Consider the following 22178-nt stretch of genomic DNA (forward strand, 5'->3'; position numbering starts at 1 on the left):
GATGGGGAGAGTCCTACGGAAGAGAATGGATGAAGTGTTTTAAGAGGTGAGGCAGTTTAGCCAAAAGAAGAGAAGTTTCCTGTGGACCTGAGATCTTCAGGCCTTTGAGGAGCTGTTAGGGACAACAGGGGATCTGTGTGGCCTCAGGGAGCAGAACTGAGATCCATGGATAGAAGCCATAGAGAAAAGGAGTTCAGACACGGCAAGAACTTTCTAAGAGCCAGAGCTGTCCAGAGAAGGAAAAGATAGCTGTGATAGGTAGTGAGCTCCCCATCAGTGGAAAGTTGCAGTCAGGGGCTGAGCAAGCATCTGTCAGGGCCCAGGGTCTGGGCCCTGAGTGGGGGTGGGGCTGGAAGGCCAGGACGTGGAAGGCTAGGGGCTGTGACCGGGGTGGGAGAGGAGCCGGGTGGGTCTGGGTGGGGAGTGGTAGCTACCCTCGGTCCGCCCGAGCCCAGCCGGGTCCCCCACGTGGCCGCTGTGGCCTGGCTGCGCCGGGCCAGGCCAGGCGGGGCTGGGCGGGGCAAGGCCAGCGGTCGGCGGGGAGGCGGGCGCGAGGGCGGGGAGCGGCGCGGAAGCCGGGCCACATAAAGGAGCGGGCGGCGCGACAGGGGCGGCTCTTTCCTGGGTGGGGTTTGTGAAGTCGTGGCCCGTTAGCAGGAAGCCTAACAGTCGCCCCGACGCTAGTGAGGGACCCAATCTGAGTCCCCGGCCAGCCGAATCCGAGCCGTGTGTACTGCGTGCTCAGCACTGCCCGACAGTCCTAGCTAAACTTCGCCAACTCCGCTGCCTTTGCCGCCACCATGCCCAAAACGGTGAGTGCCGGGGGTGGGCGCTGTGGACCCCAATGGCTCTGGCTGAGCCTCATAGCCCTTTGCTGATGGCTGAGGGCTTGGCCAGTCACCGGCCCGCCTGGTACGCCGCGCCCTCCGCCATAGCCAAGGGCAGGGAGGGGACCGGAGTGGGATCCTGGTCTGGTGCGCCCTCAGGGGTTGAGGGGGTGTCCAGGCTGGAAGTTTGGACGGGGCGAGGCCTGCCTCTTTCTCAGGTCCCAGTTCCCTGTGTCTGAGATGCAACAGTGAGGACGGCTTCGTTGGGGCCTGGGGTTTCCCCTTTTCCCTGATGGGCCATGGGCACAGAGGAGAGGATTCTGGTCCAGAAAACAACACTTTCCCCAACCCAGGAATTGGCACCTTTCTGAGGCAAGGCTGCCAATGTCCAAGAGGGGACATGGGAACAGAGAAGCAGGGAGGAAGGAGGGAGCCTCTCGGGGCGGATCTGGCACCCCCACTCATCTTTCCCACAGCCTCACCGGGTGGCTCCAGCTGTTTCCCACTAGGAGGTGAGGAGAGAGATGCGAGGAAATAGTCATCGAGGCTGCACCCGAGAGCACCAACACTTATTTAGGCACCAGTCTGAGGAGAGGCCTACCCCATCTCCTGGGAGAGAGGACAGGTTTCTCCCTCCTCTCCACCCCCAAATCCCTGCCCCTCCTGTTGCTTAATGCCTCTCTATCTCCTCCTATCCCCTCCGGACTATTTTGTGTGGTGTGGGTTCTCTCGTGGGGCCACACCTTTCTAGAGTGGTGGTTGATTTGGGGATGCGTCTCCACCCCACTGGCTGTTATGAGAGAAACAGAAGCCTCCTGGGAGTGGGGATAGGGGGGCCGGATGCCCAGGAGGGAGAGGGGAGGAGGGGTGTGCCTGACTAATGAGCTCTGCTTGCTTTTGTGCAAGTCATGCCAAATGGCTGCTGAGGCCCTTCCCTTGCTCAGAAAGGCCTGGTGACCACCCTGGCTTGAGTCCCTTAGGCCAAACAGCTTGTTGAGCTGGCCTGGGCAATGCAGTGCTCCCAGACATGTCTCCCCAGGACTGCTTGAGCCTTGTAGAGGTGAGATAGTGACTAGTAGCCTTGAAAAGGGCTGAAGGCTCCTGGGATGAGAGGAGGCGAGTTGGGGGCCCAGCCTTTTGGGTTTGTGATGAGCTTTGGTTGCCACGTTACTGTATACCAGCCTCACTGCCAAGTCGTTCTTGCCTTTCCAGAACCTTGTCCTTCAAAAACACCAAGTTTTCAAAAAGTATGTGCTTTCACTGTCTATCTCTTTTAAATTGCTTGTGGTTTTAGGACATGAGGCTTTTACACAATTTCTTCCCTAACCCCCGCCCCCAAAGAGAGAGAGTAATGGTTTTGGAGAACGGGGAAAATATCCCATTGTCTGCCAAAACAGGATTATAAAGATCCTGTCAGGAGCAGCTCTTTGGGTCTGTCTCTGTGGTTGACTCCTGACTCCTCTTAAGGTGCGGCTTTGCCTGAACAGTTGGGTGGATCTCTGGGAATAGACATTGCTCCACGGCCTTTCTTCTGTAGTGGCATATCTCATCCTCAGTTTGAGATAGCCCACTTTGAAACACAGCTTCATGGGCCTGGAAGTCGCTTCAAACTTGCATTAACCGTCTCATCTGAGTCAAAGTGGCAAAGAAGACAAGACAGCGTGTTTATTGTTTCCCTGGGAATGGAGAGAGAATGGAGTATAAGTTGTTTGTAGTCAGGCCTGGAGTAATGAGGGTACCTAAATACTGAAGGCATTTTTATGCAGATTGACTGAAACCTGAATCAAATTGGAAGGAGAGGGCTGAATTTTGATAGACTGGAAGTATTAGAGAATTTTCTATGTTTTGACTCAAGGAATGGTCAACTTTTAGGAAAAGCAACTATATTATGTCTGTTAAGATCATAGAATCTTAACCTGAAAGGGACCTTGGAGACTATCTATTTAGTACAACTCTCTTAAAAAAAAAAAAACAAAAACTAAAACAAAAAACTAATGAGGATATTGAGACCTACAGGGAAAGACCTACCTAAGGGCACATGGTGCCTGAGCCAAGATTGGGGTCCAGGCTTTCTGATGCTCATCTCATTGACCCTCTGTTCTGACCCAGTGATTGAGTTCTTGACATTTGAGTTGCCTTTCTTGCTCCAAACAAATTGCCCCCTGTTCTCAGGCCTTTATGGTCCTCAGATAAAAGGAAATGAGTAATTTGAGCAAGGTGGCCAAGGTTGACATTTGTGTGGTCTCCTGGTAAGGTTCAGTAGTGTCACCAGGTGCCTTCTGTTACTTTTCTTATTCCTCATACCAAGGCCAAGGGGTGCAGGGGCACACCCTAGTTCACTGAATACCAAACAGTAATTTTAATTAAAAGGGGAAAAAATTTCCCTTTCTCTGCTCCATTTTCATTTATGTGCTTTAGGCTATTTCTAGCGTGTGACAGATAGAGAAAAGTAGTGGAAAATCGAACTCGTTCATTCATATTGCAGCATGTCTACAGCCTATCTAGGGTTGGTTTCACTTTTATAGCTAATTGTCCCTCCTAGTCAGCCCAACCTCCCCTACATCTGTTAAAACATGGCGGCCGGGTGTGGTGGCTCAAGCCAGTAATCCCAGCACTTTGGGAGGCCGAGGCAGGCGGATCACGAGGTCAGGAGTTCGAGACCAGCCTGACCAACATGGTGAAACCCCGTCTCTACTAAAATTACAAAAATTAGCCCGGCATGGTGGTGTGCGCCTGTAATCCCAGCTACTTGGGAGGCTGAGGCAGGAAAATCACTTGAACCTGGGAGGCGGAGGTTGCAGTGAGCCGAGATCACGCCACTGCACTCCAGCTTGGGCGACAGAGCGAGACTCCATCTCAAAAACAAAAAAAGCAAAAAAACAAAAAAACATGCCTCACTACCCACTGCCACCCTTGCCTTCTTGCCGTTCCTTGGACTCTGCTTCTGGTTGCCAGTTTCTTGAGTCTGCTTTAGTAGCCAGAATGGAAAAGCTTATTAATTGCCATCTACATTTTTTGGTGATGATGACAGTTATATATATATATATATTTTTTTAAAAAGGCCTTTCCCCCTCCCTACCTTCTTTAATTTTTTTCTTTTAGGATCACAAAGGCTTTGAGGCTTTCTTGGATTTCCTAAAAAAAGAGTGTTTTGGATTTTCGAGATGTTCTTGAGTTTCTGGTTTCCTTCCTTGGGATTTATTAAATGCTAGTATTGAAAAGGCTCTCCACAACTATAAAGTCCAATTCCTCTCATTGTATAGATGATGAAAATGAAACTCATGTTAGGGGGAGACTAACCTAGAGTGATGCAGTATGCCAGTTGCAAAGCTAGGACTTGAATCTAGGTCTTACTTAGAGGGTCAGTCTTGGTGAAACACCTCTTTGATCTGCTGGGGTTTTAGCCATAGAATGACAGATCAGGGGAAAGGCAATCGAGTGGTCATTTGATGGGACCATCAATGTGAGCAGACATAGAGCCTAGATCCTTGAAGTATTTGAAGGTGTTTGGGTCGGCATTCAGCTAAACTTTAACAGGGGCTATGTGGACTGTTTATTCTCCTGCCATTCCTAGCATTACTTGAGCCACTCGAGTGGCACTAAAGTGGTACTTGGTAAATAGGAGCCAGAATCTCAGTCTTTTAACCCTTGAACCAGCCCTGCCTACAGACTTAAGTGTGGGGAAAAGGATCAGGAAGAGAGGTCATATGAGAGAGGATCCTGCATCTCTCCACTTGGGTTCTTCGGTCCACTTGGCCCTTTGTGAAAGTGTAGATGATAGAGACAGAGCAGGAACCATCTTGGGAATTTCCTTTACGCTTTTCTTTTAACAGCCCTCTGGGTAGGGAGGGGGCTGGTGGGGCAGGAAGGCCTTTGTGGGACCCACACCAACTAATCTATACTCTCTCATGTTAGGCTTGGAGAGGGAAAGGTTGCTCTGTGAGTCAGTGATAGAAGTAGTATTGATCACTAACCTTCTAACTTTCCATTCTCCATCTGCCTGCAACAGTAGCTTGTTTTAGGGTGTTGTTCTTACTTTTCTCTTACCTCCTCCTCCCATGAAACTACTTTACCGAATGATGGAGCTGGAAAGGACATTTGGAAGTCATCTAGTCTATTTCCCCTGCCTCCAAATCTAATTCTCTCTGGATGAGATAATATGACAGCTACAATTATTCTGAACTCTGTTCTAGTGTTGCATGGCAACAGCCTGTCTTAGGTCCCTTTGTATCTTTCTGGGAGTTTCCCCCACTGGAATTTCTAGATTCAGGGTCCCCAGAGGGGAGAAGATTTGGCTACCAACACTATCAGAGTTAGGCCTTTCATAACCATAGCTGCTGGAAATTCGGCATTGTTACAGATTGTGAATAGTCTGTCTCTAATCTTTCAAAGATAGAATTGAATTTATCGTGTGCCTCTTTCCTAACTCACAATCTTCTTTCCCTGCCACCTGCTCTATTACTTTGCTTGCAAAAAGGAAAAAACAGGGTACAAATGTGGCCTCCTTTGGGGTAGTCTGTTGGTTCAAGTGAAGGGGGTGGTCTTTTCATTACTGACTGGCTTGCTGTCCATCCCTCCTTCCATTTCATGCTTGACAGAGCTGAAAAACTTTTCAATTCCAGGTTCTAATCTGTGGTATAGAAGTTGTCACTTTGGAGGGTTACCTCAGGATTCCATGAATTTGGAAGGTGGGTGCTGGGAAATGGAAAGCAACACTGAACTGAGAATTTTTCTTCTCTTTCCATATAAGAAGAACTTCTCTCCTGTCCTCAGTAAAGTGAGCCAAATGAAGTGGGACTTTAGGCAAGTCCTTTCTTCAGGCCCTCTGTCTCTCCAGGTTGTCATGAGGGAGCTGTACCAGTGATGGGTAAACTCTAGGAATCCCTCCAGTACTGATGTTTTTGAGAATCTTGATGGTATAGCATTGAGTCTCTTATTTGTATGTTCATTCCTTCAGACATTGTTTCTTCAACATTTGGGCACCTTCCTTGTGCCAGGCAGTATTGGAAATACAAAATTGAACAGGGCTTATTAAAATGTATCCTCTTGTCCCATTATACTTCTTGAGTGCTGTTTCTTCTTAAGTGCTGAGTTCAGAATGGACTGTTTCTCACATGGGAGTTGGTTTGTTTCATTAGTAGATCCAAGAAGAATACTGGCTTGAGTACTCTTGGCCATTTCTTCCCAAGTCATAGGAGAGAAAGGGCTGTGTCTTTCCTTACTGTGGAAAGAAATAAACCAAGTGAGAGTATATTATGAAGGCTATGGGTTGACTGAAAAGCTTTGGACAAACACTGGAAGCTTCATAGATTTTCCTGCCATTCTTCCCACATTTTTCAATGACTGCCTGCCTGATAGTAGAATAGTCCCTTTTATTTCTGCTGAAAGGAAGGCCCGGAAGCTACTAGATTATGTTTCAGATTTTCTTCTAACATGGTGAGTGTGGTAGTTAGATATATTGGTAGATATTGAGGCCTTCCTAAGGGCTCCTAAACAAGCCTCCTAAAGTATCTACCACCAGTGAGCTGAGGACTGGCTATTGTGGGGTACAGCTTTTTTTTTGATACGGAGTTTTGCTGTTGTTCAGGCTGGAGTGCAATGGCACGATCTCGGCTCACTGCAACCTCTGCCTCCCGGGTTCAAGCGATTCTCCTGCCTCAGGCTCCCGAGTAGCTGGGATTACAGGCATGTGCCACCATGCCCGGCTAATTCTGTATGGGGTACAGCATTTCAAAGGCATTTGCATCTAGGGCAACCCAGAGCTTCCCTAGCCTTAAGCTTTCCTTTAGCTGGTTGTTCTGGATGGGCAGGGTTTCTCACAGGAGTGTTTTGAACCACGGAACAACTGAGCTGGCCTTAAATCTTCTGCCTCAGCCTTTATCTTCTCGATGGGGGCACTAAAGTCCAGAAAAGGGAAAGGATTTGAGTGAACTGGTTATAGTGCCAGGACTAAAACCTAACTTGCTTGGCTCCAGTGTAGGGGAGGGACGGTGAATGCCTACCTTCTAAATGGCACTCACTGCGAGGTGCTCAGTGTCTTTTCCCTCTGTGCTGGTGGTGACATGACCATGGAGTTATGGCCATGGGAAGAGCAAGTTCTTCTGAGTGCGTAGAGCTGACCTCATGGGTTTCTTTATTTGGAAATGGTTCAGGCTCTGACCTTGTCTCAGGAACTCTTTGTAGCATTTCCCAGGAAGGTAAGTGTTTTGCTTTGGCTTGTGACGGGTGGTGGAAGGCATATGTGTAGGCTGAAGGGAGGTAGAGAGAGGACACTAGTCACATTTTCCTGCTTGAGACTAGGCCTTGCTGTCCTAAGAAACTTTAGGGAGTAATTTCTTCATCGTATTCATAGCCAGAGGGGTTAGGCAGCTTGTTCGAGGTCACAGAAAGTTGGTAATAGTATTGAAAGGAGAACTTGGATTTCCTAATTCCCAAGTTAGTGGTCTCCCACTAGACTTGGCTGTCTTAGAAGGATGACTCCACCTAGAGAGCACAGACTTCCAGAGAGCTGGCTCTGTGGTGATTACATTAACAAGATGGCTACAATGGAGTTCCCCTAAAATGGTTTTGCTATAGCAACTTTTTCTGGGATCTCCAATGACTGTCTTCTCGTCCTGCCTACCCCTCACCCCAGTTCCCTGCTTTCTCTTTGTCCTGTTTAATTTTAAGCTCTGACCTCTTTGAATTCTGAATTCTGACTCAGTGCTCCAGCTTGATCTGTCCCTTGAGTTAGGAGAACAGTATGGCACTTTTTCAATTTAGTGACAATATTTGCTGCTGTAGCAAATTGTTTGAATGCAGACTGGAATCTCCTGGCCTCAAAGTTCACCACTCACCTCTAGGTGCTTATAGGCCAAGCCTGGGGCAGGAAGCTAAAAAAGATCTTTCAAGCCTCCATGGAAAGGAAGCATAGAGTAGTGTTGGAAAACAGACTCTGGAACTAGACTTCCTAGACTCAAATCCCAGCTCTGCGACCAACTAGTTATATAGCCTTGGACAAGTTATTTAACTTCTGCACCTCATTTTCCTTAACCATAAATAATAATAGTACTTAACAGGGTTGCTGTGAGGATTACATGAGGTAATTTATGTAAAGGGCTTAGAACTGTGCCTAGAATCTAACAAGTGGTATACAAATGTTATGATTATTTATTGAATTACTATATGCCTAACTTTGTGCTAGATAGGATGGATAAGAAAGAAGACAGGTAGTTGAATTCTTACCATTTAATGAGTGGTTACTATGTACTATTTACCATAAGGGATAGAAATAAATGAAGAGATGATACAATTGCTGCCTTCAAAGATCTCCTATCTCCTATTTAATTGGGGATTTAGGGCTAATTCACTTAAAAATGGCTTGAGAAAAACATATACTTTGCATGGCATTTTCTACAACTTTTTGAGGAGAAAGGGTTTACTGGGACATGAACAGAGCCTTAAAGGGTGTGTACACTTGGGAGCAGTGGCCGTTCTGGGTGGGAAAGTGATGTGTTTTTGGTATGTGGGTGTAAACCAATGGCCCTAGACTGATGCTCTCTTGAAAGTTACTTTATCTGAAGTCAAGGGAAGCTTGAGGTACTGACTGATTCAAGGGGAGCCACAGATGTAAGCATAGACGAAGCTACTCTTTCTAGGGTAATTTGGATCCAACAATCCTTTCTTAATTGGCAAACAAGGGTCTGTGGGGGAGACCATACCTCTGGTTTTCCAGAATTGGGCAAATTAATTTTTTTTGAGATGGAGTCTCGCTCTGTTGCCCAGGCTGGAGTGCAATGGCACAATCTTGGCTCACTGCAACCTCCACCTCCTGGTTCAAGCAATTCTCGTGCCTCAGCCTCCCAAATAGCTGGGATTACAGGCATGCACCACCATGCCCAACCAATTTTTGTATTTTTAGTAGAGATGGGGTTTCACCATGTTGGCCAGGCTGGTCTTGAACTCCTGACCTCAAGTGATCTGCCCACCTCGGCCTCCCAAAGTGGTGGGATTACAGGTGTGAGCCACCACGCCCGGCCTGGGCAAATTAATTTTTAAAAATGTTGCTTTTGTTGCCCAAGTAGGTATGTGAGAGGGTCTTTTCTTCATGCTTACACATGAACTAAACCAAAGAATAGAGCTTGGCAATAACTTTATGTCAGCAGCCTAGAAACAGCTTTTAATTCTCTCATTGACTTTGCTGTAAAATCAGGTATTTGGGAAAGGGTGGAGATGGCGGGGAGGATTTCTCAGTGTGTGGTTAGAGGTGGAGGAGTATGATGTTTTCTGGCCAGGGCACAGTTGCAGCATCTGGGTCTTGAATTTGGAGAAAAGGCCTTTTGGGCAACTTTCAAAGCACAGCCCTTTGTCTGTGCCTAATGACACAGATACCAAATCTGATACTCCTTTCAATCGGCTTGTTGTGGCATAAGGTAAGTGTTGACATAGCTCTTAGGCCACTAGTATGGCAAATGGCTCTGTACTTGCTTAGTAGAACTGTTTTGCCAGTTATCTTCTGTGATAGGTGACTTCGAATATTAGAGTTTCTTCCCATTCCTGGCAACCCTTCTACCCTGTGGGAATTTGATAGATACTTCGTGCATCCAGGGTAGTGATCAGGGCCTAATGAGAGAAGAGTTGAAATATGACAATTTGGTTGTACAAAACAAGATATAATCCTGAAAATTTTTTTCCTGGGTATATATTTGGGAAGTGACTGGGGCCAAGGCCTAGGAGGGGGAACAAGGCATACCTGTCAGGCTTGATCAGTATTTCTTTCCCTCTCTTTAACCTTGGCCTGCATTAAATACCTGAGAAGGATCAAGTCTTATTTTTCTCAAGTTGTGTGTTCAGATAAGGTTCCTGATCTTACTTTCTTGATCTAATCTGCCTTCCCTCCAATCCATGATCCATTTCTTTTTTTTCTTTTCTTTTTTTTTTTTGAGACGGAGTCTTGCTCTGTTGCCCAGGCTGGAGTGCAGTGGCATGATTTTGGCTCACTGCAACCCCCATCTCCTGGGTTCAAGAGATTCTCCTGTCTCAGCCACCGAGTAGCTGGGACTACAGGCGTGCGCCACCGTGCCCGGCTAATTTTTATATTTTTTTAGTAGAAACGAGATTTCACCATGTTGGCCAGGCTGGTCTTGAACTCCTGACCTCAGGTGATCTGCCTGCTTCAGCCTCCCAAAGTGCTGGGATTACAGGCGTGAGGCACCGCGCCTGGCCGATCCATTTATTTTTTCAGATTCTCAGCCTGGATGTTTGATGAAGCTCACCAAGAGCCTCTTTTTTATCTGTTGTAATTTTTAACTGAGGTTGACTAATCTATGGTATGGAGTTGGAGGGTGAGGGTCAAGGTAACAGTCAATCTGGGCATCATTAGTTAAGTCGTACGAATCTTTGCTATTTTCAAGGGTTTTAAGTGAGCTAAACTCCTCTCCAAACATCCTTGTAGATACTTGTGGGAGACTGACTAATTCCTTTACAAAGAAGAATAGTCACATAACTTCTTTGCCTTTTAATTTTCCTTTTCTCCAACATGAAAATATCAGCAATATTAGAAAGAGGCAAATGGAGTTTGAGTGTGGTGGCTCATGCCTGTAATCCCAGCACTTTGAGAGGCCGAGGCAGGTGGATCATTTGAGGTCAGAAATTTGAGACCAGCCTGGCCAATATGGTGAAACCTCGTCTCTACTAAAAATAGAAAAAATAGCTGGGTGTGTTGGCAGGTGCCTGTAATCCCAGCTACTCGGGAGACTGAGGCAGGAGAATCACTTGAACCTGGGAGGTGGAGGTTGCAGTGAGCTGAGATCACGCCATTGCACTCCAGCCTGGGTGACAAAGCAAGACTCTGTCTAAAAAAAAAAAGAAAAAAAAAAAGAAATATGTAAATGGAAAAGAACAAACCCCCCTCCCAGGTTCCTTATTCCCCTTGGTGCCTGGGCCATTGTAGATCTAGCATATGCTTGGTGGGAACATCTACCATGTTTTAGGGTTACACTACATCTTTCTGCTTTGAGTACTTGAAGAGTTGCTCCAGCAGGGCCTGATGTGGGCCTGGTGAAAATCTAGCCTAGTTGCCTTTCTATCTGCCATAGCCTGGGCATTTTCCTAAGGTTGGGAGTTTTTTTCCTTCTGGCCTTAGGCCAGTTGCCAGAGGAAACCGATGACTAAAGGCTTCCTCCCTGCGACGTCAACTTCTGGAACCTTTCCTGATGATTCCTACCAGTCAAGTCTGCCTTATTTGGCTATTTTCTCCCCCCTCAAGTTACTCCCTCTCCTTGCCACCCCACCTCAACTAGTCCTCTGTTCTCCTTTAGTACAGGGAATGCCTTCTTCAAGTTTATACAATACCACCTGCAAACTTCTTTTCTTCTTGTTTAGAGTCCTAATATGGGGGAGGAGTGGGGAAGGAGAGAGGAAGATGGGAGAGCTCTGGAATGACTGTGATTTCTCCACCCTGCTTTCTTATCTCCCCTTATCCTCTTGGCACTGCCTGGTCACTCCTCTCCAGCTTCTTACCTAGATCTCTGACAGCCTAGGAGTGGTCTCGATTGGCCTAAAGAGGTTCAGAGTATGGGGGTGGGATGGGGCTAGGGCTTTCAGCACTAGAAACTATTTCTTTGGATTAGGTAAAGCCTTCCAGTTGGTAAGTCTAGTTCTTTAAGTATGCCTGTTGTATGCCTAGCCTGCTCACTTGGCTTTCCTGGGTGGGCTGAGTCTAAGTTCCCTCTACCTCCCCTTCCCAGTCCTGAGCTGTCTAGCTTTAGGTTAGAAGAGCTGAGCTTTTGACACTTACAGCTTGGGGCACTTGTCTGGGTGTCTTTAAAAATACCTTCCAGTAAAAAATGGTACAATGGAAAGAAGAGTGAGATATTTGGTTTTTAATCTCTGCCTGTGTGACCTTGGGCAAGTCACTTTTATGAGGCTTAATTTTCTTATCTACAAAATAGAGACATTGGCTTTTTCTGACATTCTGATTATTTGTGCCCAGTCTTTAAGAGGCTAGGAAAGGGTTCTTGGAAAGCCTGTAGCAGAGCAGAGTGGTGACTTTTCGGAGAAGCTTCCTTTTCCCATTTAGAATGGCATTGAGTCATTTTCTCCTCTGGCTATCTATATGTAAGCAGCCCCCTCCTTTTCAGTGAGCTGTGCTCTGGATATACTGGATCTACCTACCAGAGAGCTCATTGTGGAGATCCTGGCTTGGAGAGACAACTGTTGACTACATGCCTTGGGTGGGGTCTTGGAGTCCAGCCTGCAGACTACAGTTGCTGGCTATTTTTGGTCATCTGTGACTCAGGAAGAATAGAAGACCCTTGGATTGGTCATTGTTCCATCAGGGAAAGGGAAGACAAAGAAGCAAACTAAAACTGAGCACATACGAGATTTCACTTCCTTTACTCCCTCCCCCACAACATCCCTTTTTGTAGGGCTATGAAATTGCTTTTGACTGAGTCTTAAATTGCTAAGCTCCCTTTCCCCTTCCTCTATCTGAGTCATTGTTGACTATGTTGCCCTTGGACGGGGAGAGCTAGGTGATGTGGGCTTGGGTGGAGCAAAAGGGAGAATTTCTAGTCAGGAAGATTGCCACACACCTAGTGCTGGGCTTTCAACTGATCCTGTATTTTGTAAATATGGTTTCCTTTGGTATTAGTCCTGGAGATCAAATGAGAGGGACTTCTGAATTTTCTGTGAGGGCCTACAAGGCTGATAGGGAATAAGCAAGTTTCTGGGAAAGGTGTACCCTTCATTGGATCTGTTTTTACCCATCCTCTACTTCTTCCTCCTTTTCTTCCTTCTCACTGACACTTTATCCAGTGCTTGCTTGTGAAACAAGGATCCCACATTGGATCTCAGCCACCTAAGAGTTGGCCATGAACATAAACCTTACCTGCTCTGAGCCCCCTGGAGAAAGCACAAGAAGAAGTCTTCACATCTGTTTTCCTTCCTTTAGAAACAAGTTCCTTGGGCATCCTTGGGCAGTTTAACCAGAGAAGCCTTAGTTGGGTAGTGCTGGGCAGTGCTGTTAGGGGGAAGATTCTTCTCCAGCATTGAGCTGGAATAGCCTGTGGGCTATGCAGGAGCTTGCTGCTGGAAGCAGCTGCCTCGCTGGAAGCTTCTCATTCTTCCTAGGTGCCTCACATGGGTTGTTAGCGATGCCAGTTGTAGGTGGTGGATCAAAATGGCTGTTGGTTTGGGAAGGTAGGCAAGCAGGTGGAGGAAGAAAGAATGTAGAGTCAAATGGAAGAAGAGTGGTTCTTTTTTTTATATTTCCCCTTTTTTTAAAACTCAGCATTGGCATATGACAAAGTTTAGCAAATAGAGAGAGAAATTGTGTATAAATTCATCATTTTAACATGGCAATAATTATTTGTATTTCTTGTCATATCTCATATATGTACCTTAGTTTTTGATGGTGCAATCATAGTGTACATAAAAAAGTTCTCCTTCTTTCCCCCTACTTAACACATCACTAAAAACTTAGATAAGTGCTATTTAAGAAATGAACATTCTAATGGCCATGTAAAATTCTATTCAAAGGCTATGCCATAATTTAAAACCATTCTCCTTTTGGGGAGCATTTAGATTACTCCCAGCATTTGCTAGTATTGATAACATTCCCATGAATGTGAAAAGAGAAAATTGAACAACAGGTACTGGAGAGGATGTGGAGAAATAGGAACACTTTTACACTGTTGGTGGGACTGTAAACTAGTTCAACCATTGTGGAAGTCAGTGTGGCGATTCCTCAGGGATCTAGAACTAGAAATACCATTTGACCCAGCCATCCCATTACTGGGTATATACACAAAGGACTATAAATCATGCTGCTATAAAGACACATGCACACGTATGTTTATTGCGGCACTATTCACAATAGCAAAGAGTTGGAACCAACCCAAATGTCCAACAACGATAGACTGGATTAAGAAAATGTGGCACATATACACCATGGAATACTATGCAGCCATAAAAAATGATGAGTTCGTGTCCTTTGTAGGGACATGGATGAAACTGGAAAACATCATTCTCAGTAAACTATCGCAAGGACAAAAAACCAAACACCACATGTTCTCACTCATAGGTGGGAATTGAACAATGAGAACTCATGGACACAGGAAGGGGAACATCACACTCCGGGGACTGTTGTGGGGTGGGGGAAGGGGGGAGGGACAGCATTAGGAGATATACCTAATGCTAAATGACGAGTTAATGGGTGCAGGAAATCAACATGGCACATGGATACATATGTAACAAACCTGCACATTGTGCACATGTACCCTAAAACCTAAAGTATAATAAAAAAAAAAAGTAAAAAAAAAAAAAAAAAAGAATCAATGAATAGAAAAGAGAAAATTGAAACCTGTTAGCATGGCATATAGGGAGGTCCCTTTGGCACCTCGCCTCATTCTAGCTTCCTCTCCCAACTCAGCTCTCATTTATTCCCACATGTATGCTATGTGGTAGCTTTGTGGGCCCAAGGTTTCCCAAGTCCAAGTAAGCTATACCCGTCCTTTTTCTTTTTTTCATCCGGCTTTCTAAGGTTGAATTTGTTTTGTTTCATTTTGTTTTTTTGAGACAGAGTCTCATTCTGTTGCCCAGGCTGGAGTGCAGTGGTCCAATCTTGGCTCACTGTAACCTCCACCTCCTGGGTTCAAGCGATTCTTGTGCCTCAGCCTCCCCAGCAGCTAGGATTACAGGCATGTGCCACCGAACCTGGCTAATTTTTGTATTTTTTTAGTAGAGACAGGGTTTTACTATGTTGGCTAGGCTGGTCTTGAACTCCTGGCCTAAGGTGATCCACCCACCTCAGCCTCCCAAAGTGCTGGGATTACAGGCATGAGCCACCACACCTGGCCATGATTTTTTTTTAACTGTGGAAAGCAATGTCATACCTCTTCTTTCTGCTTTAGCCTATGTTCTTTCCTTCAGCTTGAAATTTCAGGTGCCTCTTCTTCATCTCCCCCACTACTCCATGTCACTTCCACTGGAAATTTTCTTTATTACTCCCAGATGGTATTGTACTATCTTCTATGTTTCCATTGTACTTTGTAAGAACTTCTGTTATGTTATTTACCATGTGGAATTGCAGCCATCTGGGCTCCTAGGCTTGCTGTTTCATTAAACGTGTGCATTTGGAAGCTTCTAGCTCTTCCTGCCTCAAGAAGGGGCCATTCTCCAGGTGGAGGTGGTTAGGAATGGACAAACCTTTGAGGAGCATTTGGTCAGTAATACACATGGTGAGGGAGAAGCAGTAGCAATGAATGCAGGGGATCCAACAGTGTTGGATGAGCACCTGGTAAGGCATACTAACCACTAGTAATAGAGAAAATACACCTTGGAGAAGGGACAGGTGTATTAGCACCTATGGGGAAGAGAGGCTTGAGTGTAAGTACAGAGAAAGCCTAGCTGGCCTTGAGTCACCAGTGCAAATTCTGAAACCATTCCAGATTTTAGTTCCCCATCTGTGGAATGGAAAGAGTAATAATAGCATCCTACTTTTTAGGGTTATGCCGAGGATTCATTCAGTGCACTAATGCATCTGCAAGTAGTCTGTGAGGTGTGAGGCACAAAGGAAGGAAGGTAGGCCCAGGACACTCCAGTATGTTTGTTCCAGTTGGCCTTTTAAAGTTCTGTCCTATATATGATTCCAATCAAGCCTCTGAACCCAGAATGCCAGATGCTACAGTTTCTCTGAACCCCACATAGGTGCCACTACAGCCTGTTTTTAATTTTTTTTAAGTAGGAAGTATGCAGGGAAGTACCATCTCCTCACTCATTTGAGCAGCATGACTCCAACTGGCCCTAGCACAACCCTACTCAAGAATGACCACAAGTACCTGGGGAGGGAGGTGCCACCTTCACCTTATCTCTTTAGTATAAAAGAAGTGGTTTAGAGTAGAGGGTTTCCTAACATCCCTTTAGCTATAGGTAGAAGTATAGAAGCTGCAGTGAAACTGAGCACCTTTCAGGTCTTCTGGTCTGAAGCCTGCCATGCACTGTGGGAAGGACAGATCTTGATGTCTGTCACTAACTGTATACTCTTCAGAGGCCTGCCCATCTGTCTTAGGAAAACAGTTCATGAAGAACCATCTAAGCCAAATTCAAGGTCTTTGAGTGGAGAATCTCAATTAATTGCTTTTTGTTTTCACCACATACTACCCATGGCTTCTTTTGTTGTTTTTATTGTTGTTGTTGGGACCCTTGGCCTCTTGCTGCTGCCTTGGCCATTTGCATACCCCCAGTCCACCCCAGGACTTTATGTTTTGTAAGGAAGCAAATTACCTGAGCCAGTGGAAGATCTACTGGTCACCTATTAATCAACACGAAGAAGGGACTTGCTCAAGGTCATGTATTGAGGCAGAAGCAGAAACTGGTATTGAAGGTAAGACTCTCAGGAATGTGTTCTTTCCATTATGTCAGTCTAGCCCACTAGTGTGTAAGCTTCATGAGAACAGAGATGGTTTCCCACCACCCATTGTATCCCCGCTACCTAACACAGTGATGCCTGGCATAAAGTAGATTCTCAACAAATATTTATTGAATAGATATGTTAATAGCTACTATTTTCATGTTGGAACTGTCTTCTTTAGATTCCTTTAGCTAGATCTACCAGATAGCCAAACAACAATTCCATTGATCCACTGGAAACTACCTAATGTGGACTCAGCTGGGCCCTGGCAGAATGGAACAGGGTAGCGCCGGGGAATGGGAAGGCATTGTCTCTCTTGTGCACTTTGGAGAGACTGTTTATCTATGAGTGGCCAGCATGTTCATAGCCATTTCTGCTCCCTTTTCCCATATCTTCACATAATACAGTAGTGTGCATGTCAAGTGGGAATATTCAAATCAAAGCTTTTTGTGGATTCTAACAGGCAGCCATGCAAACATTTCTGTCCACCTTTGTGAAGTAGCCCAAAGTTTGGCTGTACAATACATATTTGAGATATTACTTAATTTTTTATTTTTTGTATTTGTGCTGCTCATTATGACATGGCCAGCAGGCAGGGCTGCATTGCATAATTTAATCCTGAGAGGTTTGTGCACCTGAGGTTTAGGGATTTGGCTGGCCCCTGTGCTGAGGCCTAGGAAGAGACAGGCACAGATCAGGGAGGACAGCAAGGAAGTCCTGGAGATCATAATGTTGGGGCATCCAGTGGATATCCACTCTTGCTATTGCTACTGTTGCCACCACCACCACCACCACAACCACCACAACCACCACCACCACCACCACCACCCAGGCTGCTTTAGGCCCCAGAGCTGCTTATCTTTGCAGACTTGGTATGTTTTGGCCAAGGTAGGCTAATTTTGGGGGCAGTAGGAGATATTTTCCTCCCATCCACTCCTGAAAGAGGGGTAGGGCCAGCATTTGAGAGGTGTAGATTTATGCTTACTAGGTAAGGTTGGCTGTCCTAAAATAGAGAGAGCTTCTGAAGTTCACCTAGTCTTTAAGGGACTTTTCCCATCTGTTTTTTTAATCCTGAGCCATATAAGGAAATTTAACAAACACAATCTCTGCTATGTGGTAGGACAGATTTAAATAAATACAGACTTTGTTTTACAATTTTGGATTAGTTTTTCATTATGAAACTAAACATATTTGTTGTAAGAAATGAAACAGCATTGAAAAATATAAAGCCTCCTGTCTTCTGCCCCTGACTGTATTCTCCAGAGACAACCATCATTAACCAGTTAGTTATGTGAACATAGACTCTTTTTTTTCTTTCTTTCTCTTTTTTTTTTTTTTTTGAGATGGAGTCTCGCTCTGTTGCCCAGGCTGGAGTGCAGTGATGCGATCTTGGCTCACTGCAACCTCCGCTTCCCAGGTTCAGGTGATTCTCATGCCTCAGTCTCCCAAGTAGCTGGGGTTATAGGCGCCTACCACCATGTCCAGCTATTTTTTTCTATTTTTAGTAGAAATGTGGTCTTGCCATGTTGGCCAGCCTGGTCTTGAACTCCTGACCTCAGGTGGTCCGCCCACCTCGGCCTCCCAAAATGCGGGGATTACAGGCACGAGCCACTGCGCCCAGCCCATAGACTCTTTTTTCATGCATTTGTATATATATGCCTTTAAATGCACGGATAGTACAAATCCGTATTGTTCTGCTTTTTTAACTTAGTATGTGCTGGCCATCTTTTAATGTCAAATCCGATTTTAAAGTCTGCAGGGGCTCATTAATAAGCAAATCAACAAATAGGTAGAACACTTTTTAAACATTAAAATCTTTTTTTTTCTTTTTTTTTTTTGAGACGGAGTTTTGCTCTTTTTGCCCAGGCTGGAGTGCAATAGCGCGATCTCGGCTCACTGCAACCTCTGCCTCCCGGGTTCAAGCTATTCTCCTGCCTCAGCCTCCCAAGTAACTGGGATTACAGGCACATGCCACCACACCAGACTAATTTTGTATTTTTAGTAGAGATGGGGTTTCACCATGTTGGTCAGGCTGGTCTCGGAACTCCTGACCTCCAGTAATCCACCCGCCTCGGCCTCCCAAAGTGCTGGGATTATAAGCGTAAGCCACTCTGCCTGGCCAAAAAAGTTTTTTTATATAGAGACAGCGTCTCACTCTGTTACCCAGTCCGGAGTGCAGTGGTGTGATCATAGCACACTGTAACCTCCAACTCTTGGGCTTAAGCAATCCTCCTGTCTCAGCCCTCTGAGTGGCTAAGACTACAGGTGCATTCTACCATGCCCAGTTATTTTTTTATTTTTTGTATGGACAGGGTACTAGCTATGTTGCCCAGGCTAGTCTTGAGCTCCTGGGCTCAAGCAATCCTATCACCTCAGCCTCCCAAAGTGTTGGGATTAAAGGCGTGAGCCACCAACGCCTGGATGAATTGGTGGAACACTTAAGATCTACACAAATAAAGGGGCCATACTCTTCATTAAGTGGAAAATAAGGAAGATGTAATGAGGATTTGTCTGTCTGAGAGGGAAGGCTTTCTGAAGATGTGATATGTGAACCCTTCTGTTGGGATGAAAGATGATGGTAGCTGCTCCCCTTTCCACGCTCAGCAGGCCCCACCTATAGAGATTGTCTAAATGAGCTCAGTGGAGTGATTAGTGGTAGGATAAACTTATTTTCTGTGCTTAGCATGGTCCCCTTCCTGTTTTGTGGTTTTGCCAGCTTGGGGTGGTTTGATTCCAGACAGTACCTGACTGAGAATCCTGCACCTCAGAAGACCTCTGGCTGTTGGAGCTGTCTGAGGTGAAGGAAAGAAACTTTGTGAGTGTACATATGTGTGTGTTTGTGGTAGGCACATGCTTTTCCAGTGTTTTCCACAGAAGAGCAGTGGAGGCTGGTCCGATGGTAGTGGGTTGTCAGAACTTATTAGCGTCACTAAAGTTTTTGTTTTTGTGTTTTTGAGACAGTCTTGCTCTGTCACCAAGGTTGGAGTGCAGTGGTATGATCTTGGCTCATGGTAGCCTCCACCTTCCAGGTTCAAGCAGTTCTCATGCCTCAGCCTCCTAAGTATAGGCGTGCACCACTGTGCCTGGCCAATTTTAATATCTTTAGTAGAAACAGGTTTTTGCCATGTTGGCCAGGCTGGTCTTGAACTGTTGGCTTCAAACAATCTTCCTGCCTTGACCTCCCAAAGTGTTGGGATTGCAGGCATGAGCCACCACGCCTCAGCCACTGAAGTGGGTGTACAACCCCCCACTGCTAAATTTGACTGGCTTAAAAACAAACAAACAAACAAGAGCTGTGGAAGGGTCTGTCAATTATCAGAGAAGCTAGATTAGAATCCCCTTCCTAACGACATACACATCAGGAATCTTGTCCAGGTGGTAGGAAAGTGGAATTTTGCACAGCACTCAGCTGTAGGTGAGCCACCAGTTGAATAATTGAGGAAGGTAGTGATTTGTGAAATACAAATATTTTGAAAGAAAAATTCTAGCCTAGTGGTCACTGGTCCTGGTCTTAGAAGCTTTCTAACTTGAGGGTATTGATTATGTTGAAGGAACCAGGCCAGTAGAGGAGAAGCAGAATTACCAGAAATGCTGCCTCTATTCTGCCCACTCATGGCAGGCCCCACCTTTCTCTTGCCTTTTTATTCCCAGACTTCCACAGTGGGTGGGGCAGAGTTCTGCTTGCTCAGCCTTTAATCCTGGAACCTCTGCTACCAGAGGTTGACTCTGACTGGGCTAGGCCCACAGGCCACTGCAGGCATTATTCCCTTCCCCTTCAGACAAACAGGAAGCTGCCTGCACACTCTTAGTGATTGGCACTTTCAGGAGCTTTGTGGGGCAGGGAGTTTGAGATCAGGTTCCAAAAGGAAAAGGAAATGACATTTTAAATAATTTTTTGGGCTACTTGAGAAGGTGGGGATCCAAAGTATCTCCAGGCATTTATTGTAGGCCAGGCTTGTAGGAGTATCTGTGTTTCCATACTTACTTGCTGTTTGACCTTGGAGAAATCCCTTAACCTCCCTGAGCCTCCACTTCTCCCGTTGGTAAAGTGGGAATGATTATGTGTTAACCTCAGAGTTGGTGGGAAACTTGGATAAGTTAGCAGTGGAAGGCTCTGAAATGTTAGCTCTGTAGAAAATCAAATGTACAGGATTCAGGTGCTCAGAGAAGTTTAAATCATGTTTTAATAGTCTCTGTTGACAAAAGCAGTAGAGTATATCAGTAGATGAAAGACTTTCAGCTCACCACTAAGAATAGTTATGATCCTTAAAAGGGTGAGCCTGAGTTATCAGAAAATGTTCACTTCTGTGATACAGCTCATTTATAGACCATTTAGGACCAATGAGGCATTGCCATATAATCATCTTCCAACCATCCATAATAAAACTCTCTTCTCGGCCAGGCGTGGTGGCTCATGCCTGTAATCCCAGCACTTTGGGAGGCTGAGGCGGGTGGATCACGAGGTCAGGAGTTTGAGACCAGCCTGACCAACATGGTGAAACCCCGTCTCTACGGCTACTCAGGAGGCTGAGGCAGGAGAATCGCTTGAATCCGGGAGGTGGAGACTGCAGTGAGCTGAGATTGAGCCACTGCACTCCAGCCTGGGGGACAGAGCGAGACTGTGTCTCAAAAAACAAACACACAAACAAACAAACAAATCCCCTCTCTTCTCGGCTACCTGTGGACTGCCTGTTCTAAATAATGTAAGCTCAGGGAATACAGGCTCTTCTGATAATCCAAATAACATATAATTAGTTACGCAAACGTGTCCTAAAAGTTTCCAGGGTGAAGTGGTTAGGTTGCTGTTGCTGAGTAATCCATAGAGTATTACTCTTATGTTGATGTGGGTAACTGACCTTAACTATAAGGAAAATGGTGAGCTCTGCATTCTGGATCAAGGAAAGTGATAGACTTCTACTTCTCGGGTCATTTGCGCCTTCACTGACCATCCCTCCAGCTGTGAACTCAGGTAGAGGCAGCACATTTATGAGAATCGGATTGGAAAGGAGGCAATCCTTGAAAGATTGGAGGTTGAGAAGACATGTTTGAGTGTGCCCTGCATAGACTTTTATTCCAGGGAGAGTTGAGTAATTCTCCCTTCACCACACTCTACTGAGATTGTCCTTTGGCAAGAAAAACCAAGCCTAAAGAAAATCTTAAAAGAGCCATTAGGAACCTCTTGGGGCAAGTTCTTCTGGAACCTCTAGCTGTTTAACAACCCAGAAAAGGAAATTCTAGGGTTAGGAAGCTGGAAAGGATTTATAATTTTAGGGGATAGCTGCCCATTTTCCAAATAGTTTTCTGTTTAAAATAGCCAAGAAGGATGTGAACTGAAGGAATCTCTTGACAGGTTGGCTGGCATTGCCCTGTAATTTTCTTCCAGTGTCCAAGTAATGATAATTCTCTATATTTGTAACAAGTTTCATAGTTGTAAAACTCTTTCTTATTGTTATTACTATGTCATTTGATATTCATCAACTCTCTACAGTTGGCAGGTTAGGAATTACTATCTTTTTTAAAATTATTTTTTAAAATAGAGACAGGGTTTCACTGTGTTGGCCAGCCTAGTCGTGAACTCCTGGGCTCAAGAGATCGGCCCACTTCGGCCTCTCAAAGTGCTGGGATTACAGGTGTGAGCCAACACACCCAGCCAGGAATTATTATCTTTACTTTTACATAAGGGAAAACTGGAGCTCAAAGACTTTAAGTGGCTGCAAAAATTACTCAGCTAATGAGTAATGGAGACAAGACTTGATTGGGAGACAGAAGACTTTGGTTTTCGACTATGCACGGCGTGCAGTGTGGGAAGGGAAGGCAGTGTTGTTTCATAAAGGCCTGGACTTAAGCTCTGGTCATGGTTAGGTCAGAGTTCTGAAGCTAGAAAGGAAGTTTCAGCTTTAAACATTTGGCCCTTCCCCTGTTCCAGTGGTTGCCCAACCTCTTTTCAGTCTCTCTTCTAA

At 45.5% G+C, this 22178-nt stretch overlaps 1 protein-coding gene across 1 annotated transcript in view; it reads left to right on the plus strand.

Annotated features, from left to right (window-relative positions):
- Positions 1-528: 528 nt before the first annotated feature.
- MSN (moesin) overlaps positions 529-22178 on the plus strand; it is a 74894-nt gene continuing 53244 nt past the window's right edge. Inside the window, exon 1 of the mRNA XM_055267409.2 lies at positions 529-812. Coding sequence (XP_055123384.1) covers positions 801-812 — 12 coding nt within the window. The 5' untranslated portion in view covers positions 529-800. The remainder of the gene's footprint in view (positions 813-22178) is intronic.

Source organism: Symphalangus syndactylus, chromosome X (genome assembly GCF_028878055.3).
Source record: "Symphalangus syndactylus isolate Jambi chromosome X, NHGRI_mSymSyn1-v2.1_pri, whole genome shotgun sequence".
NCBI lineage: Eukaryota > Metazoa > Chordata > Mammalia > Primates > Hylobatidae > Symphalangus > Symphalangus syndactylus.